At 42.2% G+C, this 21,521-nt stretch overlaps 2 protein-coding genes across 7 annotated transcripts in view; both read left to right on the plus strand.

Moving 5' to 3' along the window:
• TOP3B (DNA topoisomerase III beta) overlaps nucleotides 1–8,903 on the plus strand; it is a 30,594-nt gene extending 21,691 nt beyond the window's left edge. For 2 of the 3 annotated variants that reach the window (XM_075012748.1, XM_075012749.1), the window contains 7 exons: nucleotides 256–402; nucleotides 1,468–1,641; nucleotides 2,502–2,630; nucleotides 3,126–3,275; nucleotides 5,266–5,366; nucleotides 5,626–5,827; nucleotides 8,381–8,903. In XM_075012748.1, coding sequence (XP_074868849.1) covers nucleotides 256–402; nucleotides 1,468–1,641; nucleotides 2,502–2,630; nucleotides 3,126–3,275; nucleotides 5,266–5,366; nucleotides 5,626–5,827; nucleotides 8,381–8,862 — 1,385 coding nt within the window. In that variant the 3' untranslated portion in view covers nucleotides 8,863–8,903. Of the gene's footprint in view, nucleotides 1–255; nucleotides 403–1,467; nucleotides 1,642–2,501; nucleotides 2,631–3,125; nucleotides 3,276–5,265; nucleotides 5,367–5,625; nucleotides 5,828–8,380 lie in introns of those variants that run through there. The other variant, XM_075012750.1, reaches the window with a different exon arrangement.
• Nucleotides 8,904–10,542: 1,639 nt separating this feature from the next.
• PPM1F (protein phosphatase, Mg2+/Mn2+ dependent 1F) overlaps nucleotides 10,543–21,521 on the plus strand; it is a 54,518-nt gene continuing 43,539 nt past the window's right edge. For 3 of the 4 annotated variants that reach the window (XR_012648017.1, XM_075012762.1, XM_075012764.1), the window contains exon 1: nucleotides 20,908–21,117. Coding sequence is in view for 3 of the 4 variants with exons in the window: in XM_075012762.1 (XP_074868863.1) it covers nucleotides 20,942–21,117 (176 nt within the window). In the remaining variant the exon portion in view is untranslated. Of the gene's footprint in view, nucleotides 12,713–20,907; nucleotides 21,118–21,521 lie in introns of those variants that run through there. The other variant, XM_075012763.1, reaches the window with a different exon arrangement.

Here is a 21,521-nt window from a genome sequence, read left to right on the forward strand (position 1 = left end):
CCTCACTGTCATAAGAACTAAGATGATTTACATTTTAAATAAACAGAATGTGCTCTTGCACAAAATTCTAATGTGTTTAGAGGATTTAGGCAGTTCAAGAAAGAAATGTTAAAAACAGTTTTCTGTAAACCTTGCAGAAAAAATAGACATTGAAAGTAAAACCAATCTAAACACCTATTTTGTCTTTTAACAAGTATTATATCTAGCAACTTATGTTGATTTTTATGTGAGTAACAAGGTATTGTTTGTCTGCAGGTGGTGATGGATGGAGATTATATGAATATATCACTAGACATTTCATTGCCACTGTCTGTGCTGATTGCAAATACCTCCAAACAACCATTTCTTTTAGTATTGGTCCTGAACATTTTACCTGTATAGGGAAGATGGTTATTTCACCAGGTAAGGAAAACATATGAACAACTGTTTGGTTAATTCTAACCTGCTTTTCCCGTCACCTCCAAATAAAAGATTGAGGAATTGTGTTAAAAACTGGGATTTTGATTGAGAGAGGAATTTAAGGTTTATTTTTTGTTTTTGTTTTGTTTTCTTTTGTTTTAAATATTCTGGGAGAATTATGCAACTGTTGCATTTGGAGCCGTAGTAAAACTGCAGAATTACCCCAGGATGGATGATGATATATCTCAGCTGTTGCTTTCATCCTCACATTTGGATTTCTCAGTGTGACCCCTTTTAGAATTTTTGTTCCATTTGTGCCCACATTATACTCAGAAGCACTGCTTCTGCATGCTGGAAGAGATACAATCTGTTGTAGATTGTCTGTCTGCTCTTCAGTCTGTCATTTGTATTTGCTAAGCCAAACCCAGGGTTTGTACTAAAACAAAATAACTTAAGAATAAAGTTAAGGTTTTGTGCTAATCTTGCCTAATCATATGTGGTGTTTTTAAAATCTCCTCCTGCCCCTTTGAAGTTCCATCTCATGCCAGTCTGTTCCTGGCCAAGGAGGGCTGACTTTTGGGTCCTGCCAACAGCATTCCAGAATTAGCACAGAGGGATTGGTGTTGGGTTGTGGTAGGAACTGCTTCTAGAGGTTCAGTTTGTTATTGCTATAATGCTCCCAGCCTTGTCTTAAGAAGCAAGAGTCTGGCTTCCATGCCTTCTGTGTGGCAGTCTATACTGCCATTAAGGCTGGGTCTTCACTTACTGTGAATATCAATAGCTGATACACAATTTTAGGGCATTCCTCCCATTGGCATTCCTTAATCCTTATGGCTTGCATGGAGTTCTGGGGTCGTCATTGACCCCAGAGCATTCCGTTTCATGCATGCGCGAACAGCACCCCAGAAGATCAAACCTAAGCGTTCGATCTTCCACGGTGAGTGTAGACCCAGTCTAAGTCAGCCTCTCAGCCTACACTGGTGTAATACTGCCTCAGTTAGAATTCGGAAGTGCATTGCCTAATTAAAGTTGTGGAATGGTTCATTTTCTCTTTGTTTTTATTTACAGGGTTCACTGAGATTATGCCCTGGCAAAGTATCCCATTAGAGGAGAGCCTCCCCAGCTGTGAGAAGGGAGATGTTTTCCCAGTCAGTGAAGTAAAACTGCTGGAGAAACAAACCAATCCTCCTGATTACCTGACTGAAGCAGAACTCATCACTTTGATGGAAAAACATGGCATTGGTAGGAGCTTGTGTCCCTCACATGATGATGTGATACTCCTCCCAGAGGGCAAGGAATTGCTCTTTTGAAGATTCTTTGTCAGGAATGGCTTTTTAGTGTTCTTCTAAATATGTGTGGTGATGACTTATGGTTCCTGTCAAATCACACAGCCCTTGGCATCTTTTCGGTGACCTTCAAGAATCTGCCTGTACATTTCTCCCTGTTTTTTTCCTGTCCTCAGCCCATCTCATGTTCTCTGTTCTTATGGCCAGCCAGCACCAGACAGTATTCGTTGCATAACTCAGTAGTGTTACTTCTCAGCTAGAGATTATATGTGCTGCCTCCATCCAGAGACTGACTTCCTGCCTTTACAGCATGTTTTGTGCATATTGGCTCTGGTATCTTAATGTAGCCTATACATTTCAGCATTACAATATTTATTTATTTTACCCAGATTGCTTCCTAAGTATAGCAAACTGAATACCTCTGGTGCTTCTTAAGAAGCCTATTTATTCCCCTTAGTAGAGTTTCATTCTATATCTGCTGATAATATACAGTTTGTGGAATCTGCTGCCATAATAACAGTATCCCAGGAAGCAGCAAAATGATTACAATAGGTGTTATGGAGTTCTTGTAACTGAAAAGCCATTCCTGCAAGTTTGAAAAGAACATATGAGTTATTAAACAAAGAGGGAAGAAATAGCTGAAAAAGGGAGAATGATGTGGAAAAGTTGGGAGAAATGGATGTTAGCTTATGCCTGAACCATGAGGAAAGAGCTAATGCCTGACTTACAGACTAGGGAAGGGAAAGAAAGACTAGAATAATTGAATATAAAGTTGTAATTTGTGTTCAGGAAAAATGTTGTGTTTGTGGGTAACAGGAACTGATGCAAGTATCCCAGTTCACATTAACAACATCTGCCAGCGGAACTACGTCACAGTGGAGAGTGGTCGCAGACTAAAACCTACAAACCTTGGCATTGTTCTGGTTCATGGTTATTACAAAATAGGTAAGTTAATGATGTTTTATCTTCTGTCATCTTCTTTTCATTTAACTATGTTCCTCTCCAGCTCTGGACACCAAGAGATTTTAAGTATCATTCACTATCCCTGACTACAGAGCTCATTCTTGTTGTGGAAGTAGAGGATTTAGGCTGTACGCAGTGCCACCATGCCCCCCGCACCACACATTGAACTGCTGTGATATCTGGAGAAAGCTGCCACTTCTCCCTCTGGGAGAGAGGAAAAGCATGACTGCATCTCTAGGGACAAGATGTAGAGGTTTCTACCAATTTCAAATCACATTTGTCTGAAAATAATGTACTTATTATGTCTAACATTATTTATAACTGTGTTTTTTTTTCGGTTTGCTTTCTTTGTTCATTTACCAGCTTTTTGTGGATGGTCAGTTTCACTGTCCCCCTCCCCGCCTTCTCACTCATGTTGTTGTCCAATCTTTCTTGTTGCATTGCTGCTTCCCCGTTGTCTCTCTGATTTTCTGTTAGATGCAGAGCTGGTGCTTCCGACAATCCGCAGTGCAGTAGAGAAGCAACTCAACTTGATAGCTCAAGGCAAAGCCAACTATCACCAGGTTCTGGAGCACACCCTTGATATCTTCAAAAGAAAGTTTCACTACTTCGTTGATTCTATTGCAGGTAAGGCTTCTTCACTCCTGAAGTTCTCCAACTCTGGCTACTTGTTGATTAGGAGACCTCCTAGGTCTGCAACCTGCAGCTCTTTAAAACTTCTTTGTGGCTCCCTGCGCTACAATTGCAAAGTTTAAAACAAACAAACAAATAACCCTCTTGATTATTTTCAATAAATGGTGAACATCTAAAAGCTCAATAATGAACATTTCGTATCTAAATAGCAAACAATATATGATCTCAAAATGTTGGATAACTCCCCCTTTAATATGTGCAGTGCATTGAGGGAATATGATACTGCAGCTGTGTTTTGATAGTGTTGCTAATAGTCTTGATTTTGAAAAGGAAGGTTACAACATTCCTGCTACGAAGGGCAACATGCATTCTAAGAAAGAAAACTGAAATTAAACATGAAATGAAATTGGCATAATTAAAGTGGGTTTGGGAGTGAAAGTCAAGAAGATAGTAGTAAAAACACAACTCCTGTAAGATGGGAGGAAATAGAATATGCAAAAAGTTTGTGAACATCCGGCAGTAAACATGTATCACATTCCAAATCATTGTGTGTGCACTGTTTTTATATATCATAGAACTGGAAGGGACCTTGAAGGGTCATCATGTCCATTCTCCTGCACTCACAGCAGGAACTCCCACCATCTCTTGCAGATTTTTTTTTTTTTTTAATCTAATCTGTCCCAGACCCTTGAAAGGCCCCCTCAAGAACTGAGCTCACAACCCTGGGTTTATAAGGTCAGTGCTTTACCCATTGAGCTATCCCTCCCCCAAAATACGGGTTACAAAATGTATTGTTTGACATTATTTATTAAGGACCGTCTCATATTCACATGTATTTCAGCTCTTGAATTATTGAGTTTTTACCAAATTTGAAAAAAAAAAAAAAGCTCTTCTTGCTATTTTGGTTGCTGACCCTTGTTCTAGGGGTTAGGACTGTCTTTTAGGAAGACGCACAGAGCACTTGAATTAATAGCTGTAATAGGTACTCCCTAGGTGAGTGCCCTATGAGCATCAGGTGCAGTATCACTGTCCTTTTCCTGCCCCAGTGCCCCTGCAGGCCAACATGGCTCGGTCTTCTGTGGCTTGGCCTTTTGGCCAAATCACCAAGTCCAAATAACCCCTTTCCAGGGTATTAGAGTCCCATAAATAAACTGTCTGCCATCACCTAGGGTCTTCAGCCCCAGTTCTGGGCTCTTTGCACTCATCCCTTTATTCAGGCTCCCAAGTACACTCCATACCCTTGTTGGGGTTAAGGTCACATTACCTGCAGCCACTGGGGAACCCAGAGCCACCCACTGCTCTGGATTCCAGCCCAGGGACCCAATAATAGCAGCCACATACTTCACAATTCTATTTGTTGCTGCTTGTTTCCTGGGCCCTGTAGCTCCACCTTTCTCCCAGGGTTGATGTTCTTAGATCCTTTTTCTCCCTGCAAACCCAGCTAAGCAAAAGACAGCCAAAAAATGAATTGTGGCCATACCTCACATTCCTAATGCCAGGGAGCAGCAACTTGCTTTGCCCCTCTGGTCCTACTCCCAGCCAGGAACTGGACAGCTCCTTCTACTAGCCTTTCAATGCTCTTTTCCTCTCAGCACACTTCCTTCTTGGGGTGGGGTGTGCTAGGACTGTGGTACTCCAGCTGGAAGCTGGCTGACTACATTCCATCACAATAAGTGCGCACACAGTGTCACTTGCTGTCTATCATCTGGATACATGGTAGTAACTATTCAGAAGCAAACACTATAACTGGCTGAAGTATGCAGCTTTTGTGTCTTATGCATGCTCATGGCAGCTCTTGTTGAAGATATTTTAGGGCACACACTTATGAAAACAGAGTGTACAGATACATTTTTGTCACTGAACAAGTTGTCTGCTTCTGAGCCAACAGACTGCTTTCTCAGACTTTGTGCACAGAGATGAGCAACTTTCACACTGAAAAAAGTTGCAGTAGGGTTGCAACATCTGTGCAATTTGTTTTCCACAGGGATGGACGAATTGATGGAAGTGTCTTTTTCACCATTAGCTGCCACAGGCAAACCTCTTTCTCGCTGTGGCAAATGCCATCGTTTTATGAAGTACATCCAGGTAAGGTAATCTGGAGTCGGTGTGTGTACTTCATAAGTTACTTGCTGAAGATCAGTGGTTAAAACTATCTTTTGTCTTAATAATTTTTTAGTTCGTCTGTACATTGTCTCAAATGCATCTCCTCTGTAAAATAAAATTAAGCTTCTCAAAAAGCCCAAAGGGAATTCTCCCACAGAGCAGCCAAGATATCACTACTGGATTTGCTGGAGGTTTTGAACCTGATTCATTGTTTGTTTGGAAATTCTTATCCTGTTTCCAGGCTAAGCCAAGCCGTCTACACTGTTCTCACTGTGACGAAACGTACAGCCTTCCCCAGAATGGCACTATCAAACTTTATAAAGAGCTACGTTGCCCCCTGGATGACTTCGAATTGGTGCTGTGGTCTTCTGGGTCGAGAGGAAAGAGCTATCCTCTGTGTCCGTACTGTTACAACCATCCACCTTTCAGGGACATGAAAAAAGGTAGAACTTCCATTGAGAGCTAGACTGATAAATCATATTGCAACAATTTTAAAATCAATTATTCATTTGGTCTTTTGTGGTGCACTTTTAGAAGATTTCTAGTCAGTGGTGCAAGTTAAAGTGCTGCTCTATTCAGCAAAACAATTTCAGAACCAAATCTTAAGTGTCTATAACTGTTGCCTCCCAGAGGCTCCATATGAAATACAAAGAGTTCAGAACTGAAAAAGGGTTTTTTTCTAACCAAGTTTCTGAAAACAAGCTGTGGTTCTCTCTGCCCCTTCATCACTAACAAGTCTGGATTTGTCCATTTGGATCTTAGTTCAGTTACTGATTCAGGAGGAACAGTATAAACCAATTTGTTATTCAACAGCTTTATTGGCTCTCTGTATTAAAAGAATTCTTAATTGTTCATCAGTGAAATAATTGGCTATGACTTAAAGTTGCACAGAAATAGATCTGTTGTGTAGAAACATGCTATTTTTTTTTCATCACATGTCTGGCTTTTCCTATACTTAAGAAATTAACAGGGTTTACATGATTAAATCTTTGCCTTCAAGGGTTTAATTCAGATGTTAAAATTTTCTTGAAACTTGCTGTGAATTTCCTTCTCTGAGAGACGGTACTTGCTAGAGCTGGTGAAGCAGTATGCTATATTCAGGGGAAAATAGGCAATTAACTAATTTTAAAATTCCTTTTATTAATTAACGTTTAAATTTGGGTGATTATTAGCGTGCCTCTAATTTTTAAATTTTATTTTTTACCGTTTTTGAAAATTTTCATAAGCTCGTGTTTGGCAAAATATTTGCAGGAGCTCTCCAAAGTGAATAATTTATTTGAAAAATATTATATTTATCAGTCAAATATTTGACAAGTTATATTAAAAACAGAGCCTTTTTCTAAACACTCCTAATCTAGAGTGGGATGTCTACTAATATGAAAACTTCTGTAGTGTCATTTGCCGTATCGTATTACTTTTTCAGCTTATGAGGTGGATGCGCTGAGCATTGGATGGACAACTATATTGGCTTTTATAAATCAATTGTCTGCCTCTCTACACATCCAGGTTATCCATCTATACAATGCATCTTACTGAACATTTTGATGAGGATAGCTTTCAAACTGATGAAACTCAGCATATTAATCTGATTGTGGCAAAAGTGGAGCCTCTGTGTAATAATTTTATGGTTTTTTGTGTATGACTTGAACAGTGAGATAAATAATATAGTTACATAATGATTATCAGGCCATCCTATAGGAATGTATTAGCTTATTATGAGGTTATTGTGAAAGCAGGCAAAAAGGAAGCAAAATGGGTCTAGATGAAAAAGATCCTCTGGAGAGGGAGGGAAAAGCTGTTAATGAGCTGTCCCTGGAGAGCACAGGCTGATACAGGTAAATCTTGCTGGATTATTTGAAACAACTGGGGCCTTTTGTGGGCTTAGGTCCATGGTAAATTTAAGGGAAAGATAGGTACGTCTGTAGATTTGGCTGGTAGCCTAAGATCTTTTTCTCTGAAATATTTGGTTCTAAATAAACAATACTTTTTTTCTGCAAAGGCTCTCTGGTCCCTAGGCACAACTAGTTGTAGCTTCTGGAGGGAAGGGAAATGCAGGTATTGAACTTAGTCTTTCAGAGGTAATTGTGATTTTGGTACACAAGGGACTACAGCCCAGGGATCAGGTCTGAGAGGAGAGGAATCGTGTGATACATATATATATTTTTTTAAATGTAGGGAAAGCCTCATACCTGAAAGAGGAGTACATTCAGTGAGAAACAGGAAGGGTTCAGAGGTGCATTTAGTCTGGGAACTGAGAGAGAGACTTGTAACTAAAATACCATTTTATTATTATTATTACTATTATGTTTCTTGTTCATGATGATAAAAAGCCTTAGAGGCCTCAGCTGTGGAGCAGGGCTCCATCCTGCTATGATAATAGATACACACCCAAAAAAGGTGGTTCCCTGCTCCAAACAGCTTACAATCTCTGTATGAGGCAACAGGTGGACATTGTTAAATCTGTTTTCAGTGTGACATAGTGCATTTTCATTATAATTTTTTTTACATTACTCTTCATTATATGGTGGCAGTAAAAACTCTTCAGAGTGATCACAGTGCCATGTGAAGCAAGCATTTTTGCATGTCCCACTTCAGTTCTGCCTTAGCTATGATTCGCTGGCACTGTACACTCCACCGTTGACTTTCATGGAGCTGTTCTCCAGCAAACACTAGAATAGTAGTGGGTTGATTGGAAAAGGGTCTTACCTACATAAGTCTTGAACCCAATTTTATATCATTGGATGATTTTTTTTTGGTGAAGACGGTGGAGTGGTGCTGTTACTCCAAAACCACTGAATTTTCCTCATTTCCACTTACAGACTTCTGAGCTAAGAAGATTGAGTTCAGACTGACACTCAATCCTTAACCCACGGTATTGTGATTAGGTTTGTCAGAGTAAATAGAGTACATTTAGCTCTGTTTAAACCTCCACAGCATTTCCTGTAAAAACAGAATATGGGAAGTTTCTGTCAATGTGGTTTTCTTTCTTTCTGTAGGGATGGGCTGTAACGAATGCACTCACCCAACATGCCAGCACTCGCTTAGCATGCTTGGAATCGGGCAGTGTGTGGAATGTGAGAACGGAGTGCTGGTGCTAGACCCAACATCTGGTCCCAAGTGGAAGATGGCCTGCAACAAATGCAATGTGATTGTGCACTTCTTTGAGAATGCCCACAAAGTGCGAGTGTCGCCAGAGACCTGCGAGTCATGTGATGCGGCCCTCGTGGACGTGGATTTTAATAAAGCTAAGTCTCCCCTCCCTGGTGACGAGACACAGCACTCAGGCTGTGTGTTCTGTGACCCTGTGTTCCAGGACCTCGTGGAGCTTAAGCATGCAGCCATGAGGCACCCAATGCACCGTGGAGGACAAGGAAAAAGGCAGGGTCGAGGAAGAGGAAAAGGCAGGAGACCTGGAGGGAGACCCAACCCAAAAAAGCCTAAGGACAAAATGGCAGCTCTAGCTGCATACTTTGTATAATGTTCACATAACACCTATTAAAATTACACATTGTATAAAATTTTGTTTTCTTCTCAGTACATTTTAAAAATACCACTGATTATTCAAAGTTTGCCTTAGAAAAGTGAAACCTCTTGGATCTTTGTAGAAACTTAATTGTTAGTCACACAAATACGCATACTAAAAATATCCCCCTAGGAGACCAGTTCTGACAAACTGTATGCTTCTGACTCCTTTAATATTTTAACTGGAGTTCATTCATCCAGTACATGGAGGGGAAGAAGGATAAGTCAGGAAATGTACATACAAGAATTATCTTGATGTTGCAGAAACAGAGCCTTAACTCTCCCTTTGTATCATTCTCTAGTAGCTTTTGTTAGAGATACAAGAAACGATTAAGATAACAACAAGAAGTCTTGAGGCACCTTATAGACTAACGTGTTTTGGAGTATAAGCTTTTGTGGGCAAAGGCCTGCTTCATCAGATGCATGAGTGGGGGGGGGGCAGTTTCAGAGGGGTCTTTAAAGAGTGGGGTCCCAGTAAGAGGGGGGGCCAGAGCTGACAAAGTCTATTCAGCAAGGTGGAAATGGCCCAGTATCAATACTACTTATCAAAAGAGGAAAAAGCAAGTCAGATCAGACAGGGACGTGAGCCTTTGTCAGAGTCTAATGGGGAGATATTAACGCCCAGGGATGTGACAAAGGCTCACATGCCCCTGTCTGATCTAACTTGTTTTTTCCTCTTTTGATAAGTACTATTGATACTGGGCCATTTCCACCTTGCTGAATAGACCTTGTCAGCTCTGGCCCTCCCTTTTACTGGGACCCCACTCTTTAAAAACCCCTCTGAAACCACCCCCCCACTCATGCATCTGATGAAGCGGGTCTTTGCCCACGAAAGCTTATGCTCCAAAATATCTGTTAGTCTGTAAAGTGCCACAAGACTTCTTGTTGTTCTCAAAGCTACAGACTAACACGGCTCCCTCTCTGATACTTGTCACCGATTAAAATAAGTGTCCTATTGTAACCCTAAAGCAAGTCTTTGAGAGAGAGGTTTGTTTGCGTCTTTTAATAATGCACTGTCAAAAATGGGGAATAATATATCATAACCTGCCATAGGAATGGAGCAGCAGTGATCACTTCAAAGCTGTAATTTCATACTCTATGAGGAAAATGTTGTCCAGAGATTTGTATGAAAATGAGGGTATGGCAGTGAGCATCATAGAATGAGAGAAATACAGGCCTAGAAGGGAACTGGAGTTATGTCATCCAACTCTCCCATGCCGAGGCAGCTTTAAATATATCTAAACCATCCCTGAGAGGGGTCTGTCTTCTAATCTATTCATAAAAGCCCCTAAGGATGGGGATTCCACAACTTCCCTTGGTAACCTGTTTCACTGCTTAAAGTGTGATGCCCTGCACTAGACAAAATACTCCAGCTGAGGCCTCACCAGTGCTGAGTAAAGTGAACAGTTATGTCAGTGTCTTCATATGACACTCCTTTTAATACCCCTCTAGGGGCCAAATTCTTACCCCCTCTCCCCCCCCCCCCAGCCTTGCCTCTTTTGTGCTACTCTAGGAGCATAAAAGACAAGAGCAAGTCCCAAGGAGTATTCTCATTGGTAAAAAAGAATGTATTGTGGGCATGTGCAGTCTTGTGTTATCCTCTTAATGTCCCTGGTATAGGAATATGCTGGAAAAGTACAAGGTGCACATAAGGGAAGGAATTCTGAGCAGCTGGTATGCAGCCTGGAAAAGCTGCTATAAATTAGAAAAGTTCCTAGGAGTTGCATGCACCTCTGAGAAGTACAGTAGAGAACTTCAGCCTCATCATACATAAAGAACCATCATGGTTTCCTACATTTTTAACTGTTGATCTAATGAACCCCAAAGGCTTCTCTTATCACTAGTTAACTGAGTTCAAAAGCAGGAGGCCATCAACATTTTAAAATGTTCTGTGGAACAAAGATGCAAAAGTAGACAGGGTCAAATAAATCTTTGTGTGAATAAATGTTTATAAATACATTAGTGGGATTTATACCATAGCTTATAAAGAGGAGATGTTTGCACTTGTGTATTTTGGAACTGAGAACTACCTTGAAGCATGAAATAACCACACAGCAACTTGTTGCATGATTCACTGACAGTAGAAAAATGATAAGCTACTGCCAGTTCCACTAGAGCAGTGATTCCCAGCCTGGGGTCCACAAAGGTATTGCAGGGGGTCTGTGAAAAAAAATAAGAGAAATAAAAATGATAATAGAAAATAAATTTTAAATAAATTGCAAAGTTACAATCAATTATTTTAAAATTAAATATTTTCCAATAATGTTATTGATTGCTGTCCAAAAACCTACATTGTAGTTTCCTTTTGATTTTAATGAAGTGTACATAGCAACTAGAACTGACTTTGATGATGGTCCATGAATGGTCTGGGGAGGGTGATTGGGGGCCTGAATGTTGAAAAAGTTGGGAACAACCATGCTGGAGCATCCTGCTGTTCTCAACATCTGTTTTATGTGCATGTTCTAAACCACAGAACCCAAACAAGGCATAACATCGTGCTCTTAAAACCTGTCTCTTGCAAAAAGTGTTGTTTTTGTCTATAAACATTTAATCTTCATGAAATAAGAGGGCATTCACGTGGGATAGTTTCTTTTCAGGTCTTAAAATTAAGTTTTCAACTTTTTTTTTTCCCCAAGCCCATAAAAATTAAACCTTTGTTATGCTCCATGGAGGGAGAACTCATCAGGCGTGGCTATACTTATGGAAAGGTTGATGATCCAGAGGTCGATCTTCCGGGATTTGATTTAGTGTATCTTGTTGGAGTGTGCTAAATCTAACACTAGGTGCTCCCATTGATTCTGGTACTCTTCGCAGTTGCAAGGAGTAAAAGAAGTTGACAAGACAGTTTCTCCTGTCAATCTACCACAGTGGGGCCATGGCAGAAATTTCACTTAAGGCACATCGACTCCATCCACGCAATTCTGATAGCTGGAGTTACATGTCTTAAGTATATTTCTTGTTTAGTGTAGAACTGGCTATTGTAATCTTCTCTGCTCTTCTGAGCTTTCTCATTGAGCAGCATTCTAATTGAGCTAAAATGAAAATACACATTGGTTTTAAATGATCCGACTGTAATGTGCTAGTCTGGAACACAGCAGTCTGATGGTGTCTTTCCTGTGATATGTGTGAACTGTGGTGGCCCCAAAAATGTGGAATCATATCACCTTGGCAGCTAACCACTCCTCTTTGCTTTTGAACAATGCTTGAGAACATTTCCAAAATTACATTTTTTTTATAACCTCTGGCTAACTGTATACAGTCTTTCCCCCTCTCCCCCTTTTTCTTGGGGCCTGATTTTGCAAGGTGCTGTGCCCATTCAAACTGCAGAGTGCCACCACTCTCACTGGCCTCTCAGGATCAAGTTGCTCATTTGTAATTTGGCAGGTGGTTTTATTCAATTTTGCTTTTTAAAATGTATCAGTAATAGCTTGTTCAAACCCCAAGTGCCTGACTTTACAAAGGCAGGCATTAAATTAATGTTCCAGGTCTGTCTTTGGTCCTATGAGCATAATGGCAGGGCTTAGTCCTGGATTGCTGCCAAATGGAAATGGCCCTGCAGAGGGCAGCACACTAACTAAAATAGCATGTTTGCTGTCTTATGGCTGTTGTTTCCAGGGTATAAAAGACAGGCATAGGTGACAGAATTTGGGTTTTCTGGGGATATTACTGCATCCCATTGTATAAGGGGTTTATAGTTCAGTTCAATAACTCTCAGCACCCCCAACTATGAAAAATTTTTCCAGCACCCCTGGAGACAAGACAGGTGAAGTAATACCTTGCACTGAACCAACTTCTGCTAGTGAAAGGTAAAGGTTTCGAGAAACACAAAGCAGTTCTTCATGTCAGGGGAAGGAAACAAAGTGTTTGCTGACGTAGTTATCTTCGCTATCCTCTTGTGAATGCAGGGAGACTTGCATGTCAAGCTGTCCCTGGCAATTGCCTCCTAGAATGAGGTGTTGCGAACAATGAGGGAACTGGGGATTTTGAGTAGATATTTAAAACAGGATGAAGGGCATTCTGGCTTTTACTAAAAACATGAAATATGGGGAGAATTTTTGAATGGAGAGGTCCTTGGAGATCCATCGCTAACATTCAGGTAAGCTTTGTATAGCTCATGCCCGTGGATCTTATTATGAAAAAGTCAGATCTCTCAAGTTACGGAGGACCTATAGCTTCTAAAATGGATCTCTTCTACCTCTGCATTACTTTCCTTGGGTAGAACTCATAGGGAGGATTACTTGTATATATTGATTACACCTTTTTTTAAAAAGGTATTTTTGTGACATTTAAATCTATTTTGGAAAAGACGAGGATGGAGGGGGAGAAGAGCTGTGCTTAGACTTCGTTTGGCTCCTGTGTAAGACAGCAATAGTAAATGATGTAAGGCAGACAGGCAGAGAATGAAATGAACAGGCTTGGGAGCAGTCAGTGTATCAGAATCTGGACTTTGAGGAAACCAGGGATGGATGAATAGTAGCAGAGAGAGAGCCATGTTAGTCTTATCTTCACAAAAAAAAAAGGCAGTCATAGCACTTATTTAAAGACTAACAGAATTAATTAAGTGATGAGCTTCTGCAGGACAGACCCACTTCAGATTTGGAAATTCTGGTGAAAGTAAACTGGCAATAGAGGAATTTAACAGAAAGATAGATAGAAAAATTAAATGAAAACGGACAAATCAGCTACATAGGACAGAAAGGGGGAGGGCAAAGGGTGGGGAACAGAATTACTTTTTGCAGTGTCTATTAAGTGGTTTGTCTGAGATCACCACGACTATCAAAGATGTGGAAACTGTCCTTGTAATGCATAAGGTAATTGTTATCTCTATTGAAACCTAAGTGCAAAGTGTTGAACTTGAGAATAAACTCCAGTTCACATGTCTCCATTTGTAATCTTGTGTTAAAGTCTCTTTGTTTTAGGTTGCAGATTTTCAGGTCTTTTCAATGCTATGGTCTGCTCCATGGAAGTGCTCACTGGAAAGTTTGTGTATTCAGATTCCTAATGTCTGACTTGTGTCCATTCATTCTTTGCAAAGTGATTGTCCAGTCTGTCCAATATGCATAGCAGAAGAACATTGCTGGCACATGATGGTATATATTATATTAGTGGAGGTACAGGAATATGAGCTCCTGATTGGGTAACTGACGTGATTAGATTAGGGATGGGTGATCATTCTATCTGAAGGGTCTTGATCTCTGAATGGGAAGATAAATGTAATGCAGAAGACAAAGATGTAACTGAAATGGTTGTGAGCAGGTTAACGTGAAAGCTATTGTTTATATCTGAATAACCTTTGCTCTTAAAAGAATGTGTAAGGTTACTGCTGGAGGGCAGTTCTAGTGTGCCGAATTACCTGAAGTGTTTTAATTTAACCCACTTGATAACCTCTCAGGATTGAAATTTACTTCCTAGATCATTCTCTTCTGGGTTTCAGGATTCAGAAATGAAATAAAAAGCAAATAAACTCTCCTATGATTGCAACATGTTCACTATGTAGGACTAGAACTTGTTCTCTCAGCCAGAGTAACTAGAGATGGGGACAAATTAGAATCTCTAATCCAAAGAGGACTTTCCTCTGCATTTTGACAGAATTGACAAGGAAATCACCAGATTCAAACTGTAAAACTTTTTCCAAAGGTGGTTCATCTGGAGCTCAAGATGACAGAAAATTCCCAAGAACCCACTTTCATTTTCCTGGGCCCAGAGAGTAGGAAGAACGTGAGCTCTGTGGTGGTAGAAGGCTTTGCATATGTGGAACAGTTTGCAGAAATGGGATTTTAGTTGCTAATGGTCTTTTCTCAGCACTCTCTGGTCCAGTAATACCCATGGTCCGGCACAATTTTAGTTAGCTGGATGTCTACTTGTCATGGGTGTGGCCAAGTTTCTTGGGATCCCATAAAAATTGTTTACAGCCACCAGTTCTGAGCGTTCTGTGCTGTTATTTACCTGTAATTTAGCTCCAAAATGTCTTCTAAGAGCCCAGTAAGCTGTGGAAGTGTTGGTGATGCTGCTAGACAATATTGACCTATCGTTCCGCAAATTCTCGGTTTGGCATCAGTCAGGTGCTCAAAGGCTGGACTAGAGAAGTTCAGCCTGCCATTGTGTCAAGAATAGCCCTAAAGAAGTTCAGCCCGCATTGAGTCAAGGATAGCTCTAAACCCTCATTAGTAGGAGCTTGGAGAGCTTGAATCCTTGAAGAACTAAGCCCTGAACCATGTAATTTAAAGCCTGTGGTAAAGATTATAATGTTACCTGTCTCTTGCTTAGGAACCCTTTGTGTTTTCAAAGAAACTTGCAAACTCCCTTGTGAGTTACCCATGTTTAACAATGCACAAGGCTTTAACGTAAAGACCCTCTCCTTGTTATGTTTCCAAAGATACTTCTTGTCTTCAAAAATATGTTAATTTGTATTAACTTTTTTGATTGGATGGTGAAGAAACGGTGATTTGAACTGTGTTGAATAGAAATATCCAGGAAGACTGTTTTGGAGGAAGAAAAAGACTCATGGATTTAATACATGACAACTACATGCAGCAGTACTGAAATCACAGAGTTCTCATTACTGCTGAACAGACTTAATTTGTAGTCAGCCAGAAGTGCTACACCAGCAGAGTTCCATAATGGAGTCAACAACACCCAGCATAATCACAGAGAAACTGGTAACAATGGGATGTATTTCTAAAGCTGGTTTAATTGGACACAATCCTCAATTTTTATTTTACTCCCTCTGAGGATTTGGTCCAATATTCTTGTTCTAAATGATGTGGGGGTGCTATCTGCCTTTTAACAACTACCATGTTCCAACCCAGAGGTGGCTGCAATTTAATGGTGGATTAAGTGATTTCTATATATATACACTGGTAAAGCCGGTTAGGTTCCTATTGAATAAAGGTTGCTATATAAAAAAAACACTCAATTTGATGGTCACATTTAGTAGGGTTTCCTCAATCTCTTTTAACTGTCTTTGAAACGATTGTTATTAATGAGGCTGAAGGGAGACTTTCCGCATTGCAGAAAAATCAAAGTGGGGAAGGGTGGGCAAATTGTGAATTCTGACAGGTTAACATAGTCATGGGGAGCCAGTTTGTGGCCTTTAGTTAGCTGTTCTCTTACTTTTCCAGGTGGGATGTGGGAAAAGCCAATCAGTATAAGCCAACAGAGCACAAGTTGTGTTTGCTATAGGATAGCTTTTTCTTTGCTTTAGCTTCCTGTGGTTCTGATTTGGCTGAATTTTAAATGAAAATTGTGAAGACCATTTTTCCTGTTTTGTTGGAGACTCCTCAGGGTGGCTGACTTCACACTTTACAAATTGCTATGTAAAGAAACTCTCATGTTTCCATAGTTAGGAAATGGGGTGCTGCAGGGTACTGCACTCTCTCTACCCTGGCTTTCCAGCACTGGCTTCTTGTTCCTTCATCCTCCAAAATAGCAATTTGGTGTAACAATGGGTTAAGTCACTTAATTTTTTTTGGAATATGCCTTGAAGCTACCAAGTGTTTGAAATACATAGTGGATTAATTAGTTATTGTACAGTTAGACATTGATGAGCAGAGAATCTATTGAATATTTTTTAAAATCCCTCCAGGGCAGCATTTCCCAGTCTAATTTAGTCACACAATACTTTTGGGCTTGGAATATGTTGATGGAAGGTGTACATGCTGATAGGGAGAGGGGGAAGGATTTAATACTGAGAAATTGCTGCACACAATGCTCAGAAGTTGATTTAAAGGACTTGGGGTTTTTAAGATGTCTTTTATTTTACAAAGAACAAAAAGTAATAAGAGAAAATCATCTGAATGCACAACTAACATTCTTGTGACAGGAGGATGGTTAGCAACCCCATAATTAAGTATAAAAGTTAAAAATTTTGTACCAACCAAAAATAAAACAATGTAATAATCAAAAGAAGGGTAGGTAGTGTTGTTCTTTTGTACACAAATAGAAAGGACAGTATGATTCAGGGGCAAAAAAAACTGTCCTTCCTTAAAGCGTAAAATACATTTTTATGAAAAAGAAATGCAAAACAAAAAAAAGTATGGAAAAATATTTATAAATGTTAAAAACTACTGGAAAATAAAAATAAGTAACATTTTACAGTTTTGTTTTTTTTTAATGGAAGAATGTTTGTGGATCTTTTGATTGCAAGTCCACTTGACATTAGGAACAGTGCTGGAGAGTTGGTGCAGCATCACAAGATTTCTCTGAATGCGATTCATGCTGAAACAATTGAATTGACTCTGATTGTTTCAGTACAAGTTGCATAATGACTACTGTTATGAATGTTACAAATATTAATATACCTACAATCTAAATATTATTCAAAAACCTTAGTATTTTTGATAGACACCTTTAATATTTAATACTTTAGAAGAAAAAAAATCTCTATCATTAACATTTTTTCACGGAACACCTATTCACATTGTGCAACACACCAGTATTTTGCAGAACATAGTTTGGGAAATGTTGCTCTGGTGCAAAGTTAGTATTTCAACGGTTCTTGGACAGAAATAATTGTATGAATTTGTTCTTCATGTCTATCAGAGCAAAATACTGGCCCAGTTGGATTTTAATTATGCTTAGTCTGGCAGGAGAGGAGCTTGTGCTCTGGATACTTCACAACTTTCAAGGTGACTGTGGCTAAGTAGACAAATAGTGTTCGGATTTTTTAAAATAAAGCTGAAATATCCGTGCTTAACTCTCAGTTTTAAAAAATAGAGGCAAGGAGTCTGTAGGAAATATTGAACCCTCTGCTACATAGCACCCCAAACATAGTCAGTTGTATGAAAAGCTCTAAGCCATGGCAAGTGTCATCTAAAAGTGGAGTAGTTAAATTACAATCCAGGTTTCCCCTGCTGTAAATTAATAATTAGAAGTCTGTGGATGGTTGGAACATTGGCTTATGACAGCTTGTGATTCAGTGACCTCAATATTCCTGGCTCCTTGCTAGGTCAAACATAACACAGCACTGTTCAATACTTTGTTTTGCTGGCTACGTTCATCTTAGAGCTATCTGTTATGCTCTTTCTAAAGTTTTGCTTCTGCTTTTGTGAGTGTCTGTTGCTTGAAGTGGCTGGGGTTTTGGTTGTTTTGCTTTTAACTGTAGAGTTGCGCAAGGCAGTTTTGCAACCTGGTGCTTGGCCCAACAAGAAAGTAAAACTGTTACTAGCGTCAGCTCCAGCTATGAAGTATGAAGATGGCTATGATGGGCAGAGATGACATGTTGCCTTTTCTGGGGTCTGGAAGGAGAGGATATAATTAGGATTCAGGATTTTAAATTATAAAGAGAGAGATTTCAGCAACGAGGCTGCTGGTAGACTTTCTAACAGCTGTTAGATTGTGCAGGAGACTCCAAGAGAAGTGCTGAAAGGCCCATCTGCTGGGGCACTGAAAATTAGACTAGAGAGATAACTGGATAACTAAAGAAATAGATTGTCTGGCACTTTGTAAAATAATAGGTGTTTCCCATCTCTAGGCTATATAGGTCAACTAATTTATATAGTAAACAAATAGTTATCTTTCCTATCCAATAAATTAGGTCGTCCCCCCCAATCAAATATTTTTGCAAAAATACTTCCAAACTGGAAAAAAAAATTGAGCACTTCAGGAGCCGATTTAAAAAAAAAAAACATTCCTGAATGAGTAACACATTTTCCTCCTTTTTTGTTCAAATTCTGAATTTTTAAAAAATAAGTTTGAAATGATTGTTATAAAGCAGATCTGCTCCTGCCCCTTTTGTCAGATTACTTAATAGGATTTTGGAGTAGGTTTAAAGCGTTCTGCCTTTTCGTCACACTACCCTTATCGACGTAGCAGGGAAGAGGCAAAGCTGTCCTTCCATAGGATGAACTGAGGCAGCCGCACTGTGCTTTCGTGGCCTTGCAGCAGCAACCCCAGCTGTCCCGTGGATGGGAGGGGGAAGGATTACCTGGGGCAGGGCATGCTAGTGTGCAGTGGCTGCAGCAGGGTGATGTCCCCTCTCAGCCTGCCCTTCCCCTGCACTCACCATGCAGGCAGCAGGAGCGACAACATGCTCCCCTCTTCCACAACATGCCCTGCCAGCCCAATGAGCCCTACTTCTCTATGGCAGCAGGAAGAGGCCTCGGCTCGTTGCTTCCCATGCAGAAGCGGGGCTCAGTGAGCTGGGAGAGTGCAGTGGAGCACTGTTGCTCCCGCTGGCTGCAGTGAGGTAGACCCAAGATTAGTGAACCCTATTGCTGATGCCAGCACCTTACCCTGTCCCAGCTAATCCTCAGCCTGGTTATTCAGGGAGTGGGTAAGGAGGTATGGTAGGGGCTGAGCCTGCAGGCAGGGGAGTTGCCCCAGGCCTTGCCCACTCCTCTAGACAGCCTGGGGGAGAGGATACAATTAAACCTGAAGACAGATGGCAGAAGCATGGCAATATAGAGGATGAAAGGGATCATGAATGGAATATATAGGGCTGAGTTACTCAAGTCCCAGTCCTGTGAAGATTTATGCACATGCTTATGTTTATATGTTGACTAGCTCCATTAAATTTAATGGAACTTGTGCTTAAAGTTTAACGGACATGTAAGGCTGTGGAGCAGGGGTAAGGTACCTTATTTCCTTGAAGAGATGGCAGATATCCCTTGTGATAAGAATCACTTGGGGAAAGGAACCTGCTCTATCTTTGAACATAAGTGATGTTAAAGCCAATGTTTATCATCTCCATGGAAATGGAAGCCAAAGTTGGGATAGGAACATTAGGGCCTGAAATGTTCCTCTGATGCCTACTGTGCCAATGACTAAGCCTAGATTAAAAAATACCTGTGCTGCCTTTTACCCATAGGTGCTGGAACTAGGAGCGCTGCAGCACCTCATGGCTTGAATTGGTTTCCATTATAATACAGGGACTACAGTTTGGTTCAATGGCTCTCAGCATCCCCACTCCAAAAATTGTTCCAGCACCTCTGCTGTAAAGCACAAAACTATGTGCCCTCTGAGCCAATCCTATTTAGTTCACCCGGCCATGTCTTAACTTCCCTTCTTAACTATGAGTCAGTTCTGTGCCTGTGACCTGATGGATGTACTGTCCTTGTTGTAGTGTGTTACAGGGGAGGGTGAATGGTTCTCTGCATCCAGCCTTGCACTATAGTGGGGTAACATCTGCCTATCGGGGCAATGGCCACTCTTCCATGCTTCAGTATCCTCAGGGGCCAGGGGGAGAGTCTTATTTTAGAGTCAGGAGGTCATAAAGGAATCTTGTCCTGGATCCTGAGCTGAGAATGTTCACACGGTGTCTGACGCTGGCCTTCCACCCCTACTGTGCAGCAACAGATTGCTCAGGTAACAGGTCAGCACCAGAGCGCAGGCCCTAGAACTCGCAGCTTGTGGGCAATGGCCTAGGGGTGAAAGGAATGTCAAGGGAATACGGGAGCTGCTGGAGCATAACTCCGGCAGCTGTGGACAGGGCAGGGGTAGGCAGGAGCCCAAGTGGGCAGGTGGCCAGCCAGCTTTCCCATGAGCAGTTTGACCCACTCCTAGGGGCTGTGCTGGAGGACAGGAGTTGTCCAAGGGAAAAGCATCCGGCGGCTGAAGCTGGTAAGGAAATCGGTGAGGCGTTTACAAGAAATCCCTTTGTCCCCTGTAGTTTGTCTGAGGGAGAAACTGACCAGGGCCAAGCAGAGGAAAGATCCCTGGGGTGGGTCCGTCCCCGGGGCGCGCCTGGGCCACTGCTGTACTGGTAACGAAAGCGGTGCAGGGGTCAGCCTATGTGTTACGTTCCCAACTGAGGCACCCGGCGCAGGGGCTGGGAGCGGCCACGCCTCGGGGGTGCACGCCGGGCGGACAGCCATTGAGCGCCGGGCCGCCTCGTGCCAGCAGCTGCTGGGTGCGCGACCCGCCCCCTTCGCCTCCCTACCCCAGGCCCCAGTGGTACCGCCCCTCGGCAGACCTCGCCCTCTCCGGCGGTTGGCGCCTCGCTCCGCCCCCTCCCCCGCCGGCGCGTGGCGCGCCCCGCTCCAGGCCAGGCGGCTGACGCGCCCGTAGTGGCGTGCCGTACAGTTCCCAGCGCGGCCATGGCGTTGCCCTCAGAGGCGGCCCGGGGTGTCCTGGGCTCCCTCCTGCGGGACTACCCAGCCCTCCTGGGCCCGGAGGATCCTCTGCCCTGGAGCGCCCAGGGCAGCGCCACCCTTAGCCGGGCCGAGGCGCCGGGCGAGCTGGCAGAGCTGGGCAGGAGCTTCCTGGGTGGCAGGTGAGAGCGGGCGGGGGACTGGGGGGGGGTAGTGTCTGTCAGCTGGGGATGGGCGGAGGGGAGCTGAGGGGGGAGGTGTGTCTGTCAGTTGCAGCTGGGCGGAGGGGAGCTGAGGGGGGGCTGTGTCTGTCAGTTGCGCTGGGCGGAGGGGAGCTGAGGGGGGAGGTGTGTCTGTCAGTTGCAGCTGGGCGGAGGGGAGCTGAGGGGGGCTGTGTCTGTCAGTTGCAGCTCGGGAGGGGAGCTGTATCTGTCAGTTGGAGCTGAGGGGAGCTGTGTCTGTCAGTTGGAGCTGGGGGGAGGGGAGCTGAGGGGGGCTGTGTCTGTCAGTTGGAGCTGGGGGGGAGGGGAGCTGGAGGGGCTGTGTCTGTCAGCTGGGGCTGGGGGGAGAAGTAGAGCAGGAGAGG

Source organism: Carettochelys insculpta, chromosome 18 (genome assembly GCF_033958435.1).
Source record: "Carettochelys insculpta isolate YL-2023 chromosome 18, ASM3395843v1, whole genome shotgun sequence".
In the NCBI taxonomy this organism is placed as follows: Eukaryota; Metazoa; Chordata; order Testudines; family Carettochelyidae; genus Carettochelys; species Carettochelys insculpta.